Consider the following 11,501-nt stretch of genomic DNA (forward strand, 5'->3'; position numbering starts at 1 on the left):
TGGCTGCTTAGAAATTAAGTGTTAACGAGCAGTTGGACAGGTGTACCTAATAAAGTGGCCGGTGAGTGTATATTGATATACTGTATACATATATTGATATTTTCTAATGTTTTTTTGCAGGGGAGGTATTGCGTGGGGACCGTATTGTGAATACACTCTACAATGTCGAGATGAACAAGGATAAGAAATGTGAGATGGTATGCAACAAGAAAAAGCTCGGCATAGAAGAGAGCAAGCTGATTGCTGAGCGGATCCGGGAGGAGTATTATGTTCACCTGTGAGCATCCCTTCCTCTCTGTTGTTACCAGGAAACCCCCCCCCCCCAGAACGCTAATATTGACCCATTGCCCAGAGGAATATATAACAATATTAGTTTTTTGTTTAGTGACCCTAGACTCTGTAAGTCTTAAGTTAAAGAGATTTGTAAAGAAAAGATTGAAATGATTCTTCAAGTATTTTGCATACCATAATGTAGTTGGAAGATCTATTTTTTTGGTTTGGTTTTCTAGCATTTACATTTTGTTTAAAATATTAAATATGCAAACCAAAGCTGATTGAACACATTCCTGTACCTTCCAGTATTGCAGATAACCTGCCAGTTGCCACCAGGTTAGAGTTGTACCCCAACAGAGAGGCGCCAGGGGAGGAGGAGGAGAAGAAGGATGTGGTGAAAGATATCCAGTTTGAACATGGTTACAGACTGGGCTTTGTCAACGACAACAAGGTAGATCTTAACTCTTGTGTTGTCTTTCCATTGACCGTGCAGTGACCATTTCATTTTTCTGGGTATGAATTTAAAATTGAAACCATTTTGGTTGTCTTTTCTCAAAACTTTTGTCGCTTTCCTGGCGTTTTTGTAACTTTTTTGTCACTTTTACGTTTTTTATCAATTTTCTTTCTGCGGTTTTTGAAGTTTTTGTTGGGGTTTTCCCCCGTAATTTTTTAAGGTTTTCAGACATTTCCCCCCACTTTTTTAGCATTCTTTTATCATTTTTTCCCCACCAATAATATAAAATTGAATTAAACCAAATGTAATGAAAGTAGTGTACTGATCGTTTATTTTACTTGTTATGAGTGTTGTAGGTAACCATCCTCATTATTTTTTTATTTTTGACAATATGTTTGAAAGAAACCTAAATTTCTGATATAGAAACTTTTTTTGAAAATGGGCCAAATTTGATCCGAGGACAACAGGAGGGTTAAACAGTATCTGTACCTGTCCTCATACATGTATCAAATGAGCAGTCTCATTGTATTGTTTTAAGGAGACTAATTTTGTATCTTTCCCCTTCTCCCTCACAGTTTTATCTGCACAACCATCTGTCCTTCATCCTGTACTATCACAGAGAGAAGCTGGAGGAAGTGGAAGTTCACAACTACAGGGTGGTGCGATTTGAGGTCGTACCCCAAAGTGTAAAAGTAGATGGTAGGTTTCAACGCCCTCATTTTGAATAGCTTTATGTTGTGTAATGGCCAATTTGGCTATATATGTTTGTTATATGTGTATTGTGTGTGTGGGCGGGAGGTCTGCGTAAATGGTTGGTTGTTACGCCACCTGCGCACCTGTTTGTGGGTGTTAATTGGAGGTAATAAAAGGAATCACAGGTGAGGTGGATGGGAAATCTGGATCCGGGAAGCATCATTTACATAATATATATGAATGTATACGGAGCATGATAAAAAGGTGACCTTAAATTTGTGGCGTTAACGGCGACGGAGGGAAAAATTAATTGCACCTAAATTTTGTGCTGGTGCACCTAAATACAAAATTTAGTCTGGAGACCTGGCTCATAGCTTTAGCAGTAGACTGTTGTACGTCCCGCTGTTAGAATCCTCTGCAGTGAATTACAGTCCCACTACACTGTTTTAGCTTCTTTTTTTCTTCTGCATTTTAGCCTTGTTAATCCAGTTACTACTTTAGCTAACGTTAACATTATTTGCTGTGCAACGTGTTAATAGTGTTTACTAGCTTGACATGCAGCGATGTTTCTGTTGCCTCTAAAGTTTGTTTTGGAGCATCAGAGAGCAGCACAGTTAAGTGGCACCGTAATAATGTACCAAAATCCTCATTGATATTTTGTCCGGTAAATAACGAGCATACATCTTAAACATAAGAGCATTGTAGCACAAAATGGATGCACAATATGGATGTATTAACTGGAATGTAGCACAAATAGATGTGAAAGCAGTTATAAATGGCCTATTTGACAATAAAACAACTAATCGTGATAATAAATCGTGATTGTGATATTGATCAAAGTAATGGTGATTATCATTGTGTCCATAACCGTGCAGCCCTAGTGTAGTGGACTGTAGAGTCCCTCGCTCCTTGTCATGCGTCCTCTGTGTTCATTCTCAGATCTGAAGGCTGAGGAAACTAAGAGGACTTGCACTTTGCCCGAGGCCAGCGGCTCTTCACCACAGGAGATTGACCCGGCCAAGGAGAACGAGGTCCTCTTCACCTACTCTGTCCACTGGGAGGTCAGTCATTGCTGCATTGACTCTCAAGTGCTTTTATATTTTACAGGCACCATTCACACACATGAATACACTGTAGCCGAGGCAACGGCTCTCCCACCCAATTCCCAGCCGTGAATAATTTAGTAAAACCACCCAAATTGCTGTGTTTAACAAAGAATTAGTTTGAAATTAAAACATGTTAATTAATTTGTATCTATGTGATCATGTGATGTCAGGGCTTTCTGTGTCAAACTCAACTTCACTAAGGGCCATACAGGAAAAAGGCTAGAGATACAGTTTATTGTCATGCTTTTACAGCAAAAAAGTAAAATACCTTTCGACTGTATTATTCCATGTCTTATATAGTCTTCTCACCTATAGTTTGGTACACATAAAGCCATAAAGAAGCAGCAAATAGTTTATTAGAAATCTTAGAATTTAGCAAAACAAAGATTACATTTGAAAAATTGTCTCACAGCCACCTGTTTCCCAGCTTTAATTTCTGGGAGTCTCAAAGTCGGCCAATCTCCCAAATTCTGCCCTAAGTGTTTTGTAGTTGCCGTTTGATGAACAGTTTCCTGTCTTTTTGTTTTGGTGCACAACTAGGCGAGCCAACATGACTTGCGGCCCATATCAAAACCTGCCAGCGACTGGGTTTTGCTCTGCGGTCCTTGAGTTTGACCCTCTGTGTATTAGACCCTTTGATCATTACAAAGCCAGCGTGCTATAAAGTCAAAACAATAGAAAATGTGTGACGGTGAAAATACTTACAGATTGCAGTTGGAAATGTTCGGGTTTATTAATTTTAAAGCAACAAAGTCAGGTGATAAAATTCAGTTTTTTTTCCCCCAGCAGGGTTGATTTTCTAGGTTGAGGGGTTGAATAAAAGCTAGAAAAATGTAGAGGAGGGACTGCTGAGCATCTTATCTCCTCTGTGCAGGAGAGCGAGGTGAAGTGGGCATCTCGATGGGACACGTACCTGACCATGAGCGATGTCCAAATTCACTGGTTCTCCATTGTCAACTCTGTGGTGGTCGTCTTCTTCCTGTCTGGTATGTCATTGCTTGAATGTCCATGAGCGAGGACAAATGGAATGTCAAACATGGCTTTCAATTGAAGAAGTCATAACACATAGCATCAACCTTGAGCTTTGTTGACATTTCTCTGGAACCTTGAAACATTTCAAGCTTGTAAATGTGATGTAAATCTATATGTTATTTATGTACAAAATCCACAGTTTTTTCACCGCATGGAAAATGTTGAGATGTCTGTCTTTTGAGCTGGCTGACATCCTTCTCGTTTCCCGCCTTTTCCCTTTAAGGTATTCTGAGTATGATCATTATCAGGACCTTGAGAAAGGACATTGCTAACTACAACAGAGAGGATGACATTGTAAGAATATACACATCGACAAGTCCATTTGATTTAAGTGTAACTGAAATCAGCTTGGCTCCTTGACTTTTAATAAATCGGTACATTCCAGGCTCTAACCGCACTTTTCTCTATCCCAATTATTTCAATCCCTATCTACCTAGGAGGACACCATGGAGGAGTCAGGATGGAAGAATGTCCACGGTGATGTCTTCAGGCCGCCTCAATATCCCATGATCCTCAGCTCTCTGCTGGGCTCAGGGATCCAGCTGTTTTGCATGATCCTCATCGTCATCTGTGAGTTTGCTTTTCTTTTCTCTGGCTCTGGCAAGTGCTTCATCCTGTGGGCTGCGTTCTTATGAAAACGGCATTTTTCTTAATTTGTAGAATGAAAATAAAATAACATTTGATCAGAAAAAAAAAATACATTCAAGGTCTTACATTTTATTTAGTCAGGTCTAAAAAAGGAGAATAAAATAAAAACCTTGGTAGACAAAACATTTCAATAAAACTTATGACAAATACTGTAAAAAATAATGTTAAAATCTAACAAACTCAGATTTATATGTATATATTTTTTTAAATCACGCATGGAAATGTACATAAAAAAATGGTTGCATCAATAATCGGTTTAAAATCGAATCGTCGGCCTCTGAATCGAATCGTGAGGTGCCAAGAGATTCCCACCCCTAATTCTTCAGATATGAAGGAGCTTTGTCTGAAGAAGTACAAAGATCTTAACGTTAACAAAATTAGGTCAGTGTGTCTACATGATTGAGACGTTCTATGCTTCCTATTGACCAAACTACTCCAGTTACCTCATGTGTTGTTTGACATTAGGTGTTATGAGTTATTGTCCAGAACAATGTGTGATAGACTGAAATCCCATTGATGATGTAGATTTTATCATTTTAACTAAGGATTTTGCTAAATAAGATGAATAAAAAAAGAAATAAGCTGTGTCCCGATTTCTTGGCCGGGTTAACCCTTCCTGGAGTCTTTTCATCCCAGTGAGGTTGCCAGGCAACCAGAGGAGTCTCCCAAGGATTCACTGGCCCAGCCAAGTAGGCGTTCCAGCAGTGTTTCTTATTTACATGGGATCTCCAAAATTAGGTTACTGCAGAAAACTTGAAATACACGTGTGACTTAAATTTGCGTATGCGCGATTGTCATTGCAATCCATGAAACGTTGTAACCACAGCATGCCCCTGTCTGTCTGTCCTAGTCGTTGCCATGTTGGGCATGCTGTCTCCATCCAGTAGAGGAGCCTTGATGACCACTGCCTGCTTCCTCTTCATGTTCATGGGGTAAGAGCCATATTCCTCCTTCTAATCCTCATTTAGAGAGTCCCAAAGACTCAGGAATTAAGCTATTTTCAAATCTTTTGATTTTACACTGCTTTTTCCAGTGTATTTGGTGGCTACTTTGCTGGCAGACTTTACCGTACACTGAAGGGCCATCGGTGGAGGAAAGGAGCATTTTGTGTAAGTCAATAATAAACTAAAGCGCTCATCATTCCTAGTATATTTGCTTATATTTAAATGCTACTTCATTTTTTGTTTTGAGGGTTTTGTTTTGTTTTTGTTCTGCAACCAAGGCTACCCACTTTTTATGTATGTATAAATAAAGATTGAATTGAGGAAATTGTTCTCTCCCCCATCTTTCAATTTTAAAGGACAATTCTGGAGCAAAATGAACCTAGGGGTAATAACATTGATGCAAACGCAAAACCAGTGGTTAACCGCTAAGGCTAGCTTTCATGGCATAGGGTAAATCACTATTTTATACCACTAACGTGCTCAAAATAGCACCACACTTCAACAGTAGCATAATGAGGGTCCCTGCATGGAAACCCAAACTTTGAGAACTTTGTAAGTATACAGTTTATTAAAAAGATAGATATTTATATAAATGTATATAAGACAGCAGCGTTAATGTATATATATGCGGCCGCCATATTGGAAAACAGGCGTGTTTGAGCCATGTTACTGGTTGCACGGCGTTTGTCGTTTGACTGGTCATGCCTGTTCCGTACACACCTGTTATTAACCCCTAGGTTCATTTACCGCCAAGATTGTCCTTTCATGCCTGGATAAATTACTTCTGCGTCTGCGTATTTGATTGTTTAAATTTCTTATCTCTTGGGATTTAAATGGTATTGTGTATTTGTTGAAACGTTTGCTGTGCGCTCAGCCCTATTATGAATCAAGGGTCTCCCTCAGTGGGCCCTGAGTTTAACATAAAGAAGTGTTGCTGTGAGCAGAGAGGCTTAGGTTGTTTGTTTTGTCTCTCCTGTAGACGGCAACTTTGTATCCTGCCGTTGTTTTTGGAATCTGCTTTATCCTCAACTGTTTCATCTGGGGAGAACACTCCTCCGGGGCAGTGAGTATCATGACACAGAAACACCTCATCTAAAGTGTATGCATTCAGTTAACATTTATAGCAGATCAGGGACCAAGCCGGCTAGAAGGAATGGTTGTAATAGTGACGTTAATATAATGGTTGTAATAGATCACTTGTTAAACTTTGTTTAAAGGCCCTAAATTACTTAACATATTAAAGTGAGACTATATAACTTTTGAGAAAAGATATTCCAGTTACAAATGCAATCACATGGATTGTTAAACATCTTCCTTTTATTTCTTGTGTCCCTGCTGTCTTCTCTCACCCCTCTAGGTTCCTTTCACCACTATGCTGGCCCTGCTGTGTATGTGGTTCGGTATCTCCATGCCCTTGGTCTACCTGGGCTACTACTTTGGCTTCCGCAAACAGCCGTACGATAACCCGGTACGCACCAACCAGATCCCTCGGCAGGTCCCAGAGCAGCGCTGGTACATGAACAAGTTTGTAGGGTGAGTCTTTAACCAATCTAACAACCTGCTTTTAATCCATGGCCGTTTCCAGGGACGGCTGATGTTCTGTAGGGTTTGGGTTTAGCATGTTGAGTTGAGGCATGCTTTCTTGAGATCCACATGTTTTGTTTTCTCTCCACCAGAATCCTGATGGCCGGGATCCTGCCATTTGGTGCCATGTTCATTGAGCTCTTCTTTATCTTCAGTGTGAGTACAACTGCCCTGCTCTGAATGTGTAGTGATTGATTCAAGTCAAGGGAGCTTTATTTGTATAGCACACGTTTGTGTGTGTTTTTGTATCAATTTGTAACTTAATACACATCAGAATTTCCTGAAATTGTCTCAAAGTGTGTGTCTGTGTGTGTGTGTCTGTGTGTCTGTGTGTTTGTGTCTGTCTCCACCTACAGGCCATCTGGGAGAATCAGTTCTATTACCTCTTTGGCTTCCTGTTTCTGGTCTTCATCATCTTGGTGGTCTCCTGCTCTCAGATCAGCATTGTAATGGTTTATTTCCAGCTCTGTGCAGAGGTAAGTTCATTTAGGCTAAGTGTGAATACACAAGTGCTGCATTTCACTACTTTTTATAAAGCATTGAAAAATAATTTATTACCCACAACATCTAGAGACAGACCGCATTGCGTCATACTCTCAAAGCTTTCGCCACTCTCCCTTTACTTGTATTGAGGGGCCTCCTAGTCAGTTTCATCTGCTAGCCACAACAGAAAAATGCCTAAAAGCTGCTGTGTGGCGATATTCGCTACCAACCGGAATAATACCCCGATGCATTAAGTTTTAAAGTTTAGTTAGTTAATAAACTGCTGACCCAAAAAACTGAGCTTGTACAAAGACACGAGTTAACACCGGTGGGAGGAAGAAGCAGAGAGAATAGGAAGACTGTGGGAGCCTGACACTAAGCTAATGTTGCGTCTGACGTTTGCAGCAAGCATTTTGTCACAAAGTCAAATATCCAAATGGCAGTTTTAGCCTAACTTTATGTCTGTAAATTAAGTTACCGTACGTGATGTCGGACATAGCGTTAGCTTAGCGTCTTAGGATCCCACAGTCTCTAGTCCGCCGGCTGATTCCTCACGTCTGTATCCATGTTTGTCTTCATAAAAGCTCAGTTCCTCTGGTGAGAAGCTTATTAAAACTCAGGTTATGGTTTTTTTCAGGTATTAGACATGTTTCTGTTTGCTTGCAGACAAATTAGATGAGGAGACATGCAATACAAGAGGAAGGCAATGGAGAGGAAGAGTTCTTTTCCCCTCCAGTGGGGTGGGACTTACGTGGGCTCTCTCTGTATTGTTAGAAAGTAGAACTTGCCTTTTTCTGTGGGTGATGTCAACATTATCCAGCTGTAAACGTACCTACAGCTTCTTTCTCATCCATATATGCATCATCTGTTTGTTTTTTTCCGTTTCTCCCTTTGACCAGGACTACCGGTGGTGGTGGCGAACCTTTCTGGTTTCAGGAGGCTCGGCGTTCTACGTCCTCATTTACGCCGTCTTCTACTTTATCAACAAGGTAAAGGCCCCAAGGCTGTTTGAGACATTTCAGTCAACCAGATCTTCTTTCATTCCACTGAAGCCAAGACGATGGCATGAGAAGAAATCAGTGGGTTTTAATTGGACATACTATTAGTACTTGTAGTAATCCCTGAAATGATGGCACGTGTTGTCATGGGAGTTTGTCTTAATGGCACTTATTGAACAAAATAATAAGTATCTCTGATCCGTCATCGAAGTTAGGCCCGAGAATTCAAATACTTGATGGGAAACCTGCATTATAAACTAGAAGCATTGATTTTGAAAAAGGAGGGCATTTAACAAACAGTGTGATGTTAAGTTAAGCTATGGGAAGTGTGTTTTTGAAGTTTGACTCATGGGTCACTTTTTGAGACATGCACCGTGTTGTGTAAATGTGTTGGCAAATTATGTTTCCGTCCAATGTCTAAATAAGACCCAAGACCCAAAACTTAACGTCTCGTCAGTCCTTGTCCGCCTTAATTAAGTAGGCAACTGATTTATTTACTAAATAATAGTGCTGTCAAACGATTAAAATATTTAATTGCAATTTAATCGCGTTAAATTCATCGCTAACTTAACACGTTTATCTATTTTAAATGTCCCTTGATTTCTTTTTGTCCCATTGGAACACTTTGGTCTTGTCAATGGAACCATTTGGCATTTAAAAAGTAAACTTTCCATTCAGAATCTTATTGGCATCCATTTTGGTGTCTCGCGCTCGCCATCCACTCAAAACGTAACGTTTCTTCTCTTTGGCCGACTCGCTACCCCAAACAAGTGCGCGCGGCGTGCCTGTTGTTTTGTTTCCGGTCTAGCTAGATCCCGTGTGGTGTTGTACTTTTTCTAACATTACTAGTTGTTGAAACGTGTTTAAAAAAAAAAAAAAAAACTATAAAGTTTGCTAGGTCAATAAGAATGTAAATCTTGCGATAAAAATAATTGACACAGTTAAAATGAGTCTTCGTTAATGCCATCAATAAGGCAATTAACTGGCTCACTAGTAAATAATGATATTGAAGAAAAAATAAATCAAGGATTCAGTGTGAGAAGTAGGGTTACACGTGACTAGTGCTTACTATGCGGATTAAAGATGCCCTAAGTACATTTCATGAGTGATAATGGTTTATCACCTTGTTGGAAATGTCAATCTAGTTGTTGTATATTATTGAAAATCTCCTGAATCTATGAATATTTAACTAAAAAGTCCATTCTCAGTGTAAGTGCACTGGAGGCTTGACTTCTCCCTTTCACACTTGTGTAAGTTGCATACAGTTAATTGCAGTTCCAAAAAATCCTGGCTGTAAGCGCATGTGTGGAGATGGATGCGATAGCCGTCTAGTGTCAAACTCTGCACACACATCATGCTGCACGGTGAAGCTCAAACATCCAACTATCTATTGGATATGGTCTATTGAGAAACCTGCAAGAAAACGGCAAAGATTGGCCAAAACTGCATTGCGCCCCTTCAAACCTCTTTTGGTACAACCTCTAAATACAATAATGAACCTATAAATGAGTATATATCTACTTTAATGTAACTATATCATATATATGTAGATAGATAGATGGCATGATGACGTCTGCAATATATTCCATGTCCTTAAAGTTAGAATATGTCTCCCACTGCTGATTTTATCTTTTTAAATCTCTTGCAAGTCCGCCATCTTAATAGAAAGTGAACAGCAAAAAAAAAACAAAAAAATATGAAAATGACCAGCGCATTGAAATGGATTCCTTTTGTCTTCATTTCTCCCCAGTTGGACATTGTGGAGTTCATCCCCTCCCTCTTGTATTTCGGGTACACTGCCCTGATGGTCCTGTCGTTCTGGCTGCTCACGGGCACGATCGGCTTCTACGCAGCCTACATGTTCATCAGGAAAATCTATGCTGCAGTCAAGATCGACTGAGTCGCCTCTGTCGCTGCTGGTGTCTTTGTTTATTTAGTTTGTTTGGGGTTAGTCACTTATTTTATTTTTTTGTTCCATTCATTTTTTTTTTTTTTATTGTATATATTTTTTAATTCTTCATGTCAAACAAGCACTGACTTGTGTGTAGGGGGATCAAGAGGGGTTCTTTTTATGGTGCAACAGCCCCCCCCACTGGCCTCATGGGAAAGAACAGCAAGATGGCAGAGCTAAACCCACTCAGTCTCTCTCTCTCTCTCTCTCTTTCTCTCTCTCGCTTCTATCCTCCCTCCTTTTTCCAGAACAGAGACTCAGAGGGACTTCTCCTCTGATGGGACGGTTAATGTCTCCTGCTGTCTTCACCTTGCACACAACACAGTGGGCCAAAGCTTGTCCAGCGACCGTTTCTGCACTTTTTTGTTTTTGTCTTTTCATTTGAGTCGAACTTATCCAGGTTTTTATTTTCATTTTGTCTGACCTAATGTTTTTCAATTATCTTCTGCGAAGCTACTTCATCTGATATTCTTACATACAGTTTGTCTTTCCTCTTTCCAATGTCTCTGTTTTTTTTTTCTTCCAAATGTCACTTTGGTTTCATTTCAGAGACCTGTTGAGATCAGGGAAGGATGGGGGGGGGGGGGTCTCAACTGTAGTTCTACTGTTGACTTTGTTGTGTTGAACTGATTTGGATGGAAATCATGCTGGCCAGTTCTACATTGAAACACAAGAAAGGATAAATTAAATGTTTTATTTTTACTCTAGTTTCCATGTCCTGGTGTGACCATGGTAACTGTCATCAAGACATTTTGCTTCTCCTTCCAAAACAATGAGTCTTTTATAAATGTCAAGCTATTGGTCCATTTGCTCTGATTGGGACTATGAACCCGACGCCCTGAAGCAGGGGGCTGCTGGGTGGAGCCACTGGAGTTGGAGAAATAAGAAAGCTATAGTCTACACTAAAATGACGACCTTTCGTATTTGGAAGTTTGCAACACACGTGTTTGAAGCCTTTCCAGTAGAGACTTACAAAAAAAGTATAAATGTTTCCGCTAATTAATGCCGTCGGTGTAGCCTTAGCAGTGCAGGACGCCTGCTGACCTATGCAGTAATGGAAAGAGTGCAAAAATTGCTGTATGTGATGGTTATTTCTAAGGACCGGTTATGTTGAGAAATGATGCCTCAGTTCTTCACGTTTGAATCTGATGTATGATACATTTTTATGCAAAATATGAAAACACTTTGAATGCCAGCAGGATCACCTCTGCGTGTTTCTTCTACCGATGGGGAGAGATATCGTTTTGACAGTGCTTGGGTGTTGATGGGTGCAGAGCATTGAAATGTCCTCCAGTGTTCCTAATAGATCAATATAGATATGATGTATTGTTGAAT

At 40.0% G+C, this 11,501-nt stretch overlaps 1 protein-coding gene and 1 long non-coding RNA gene across 2 annotated transcripts in view; one reads left to right on the forward strand and one right to left on the reverse strand.

Moving 5' to 3' along the window:
• The window catches only part of tm9sf4 (transmembrane 9 superfamily protein member 4), a 15,802-nt gene extending 4,754 nt beyond the window's left edge, over positions 1 to 11,048 (forward strand). The window contains exons 4-18 of the mRNA XM_034877970.1: positions 121 to 277; positions 580 to 724; positions 1,303 to 1,426; positions 2,360 to 2,481; positions 3,401 to 3,512; positions 3,782 to 3,852; positions 3,996 to 4,128; positions 5,057 to 5,138; positions 5,240 to 5,315; positions 6,130 to 6,213; positions 6,508 to 6,683; positions 6,827 to 6,890; positions 7,091 to 7,210; positions 8,117 to 8,206; positions 9,966 to 11,048. Coding sequence (XP_034733861.1) covers positions 121 to 277; positions 580 to 724; positions 1,303 to 1,426; positions 2,360 to 2,481; positions 3,401 to 3,512; positions 3,782 to 3,852; positions 3,996 to 4,128; positions 5,057 to 5,138; positions 5,240 to 5,315; positions 6,130 to 6,213; positions 6,508 to 6,683; positions 6,827 to 6,890; positions 7,091 to 7,210; positions 8,117 to 8,206; positions 9,966 to 10,115 — 1,706 coding nt within the window. The 3' untranslated portion in view covers positions 10,116 to 11,048. The remainder of the gene's footprint in view (positions 1 to 120; positions 278 to 579; positions 725 to 1,302; positions 1,427 to 2,359; positions 2,482 to 3,400; positions 3,513 to 3,781; positions 3,853 to 3,995; positions 4,129 to 5,056; positions 5,139 to 5,239; positions 5,316 to 6,129; positions 6,214 to 6,507; positions 6,684 to 6,826; positions 6,891 to 7,090; positions 7,211 to 8,116; positions 8,207 to 9,965) is intronic.
• The window catches only part of LOC117948369, a 172,612-nt gene that overhangs the window by 114,829 nt on the left and 46,282 nt on the right, over positions 1 to 11,501 (reverse strand). The window lies entirely within an intron of this gene.

The sequence above is a fragment of the Etheostoma cragini genome, chromosome 7 (assembly GCF_013103735.1).
Source record: "Etheostoma cragini isolate CJK2018 chromosome 7, CSU_Ecrag_1.0, whole genome shotgun sequence".
NCBI classification, from domain to species: Eukaryota; Metazoa; Chordata; class Actinopteri; order Perciformes; family Percidae; genus Etheostoma; species Etheostoma cragini.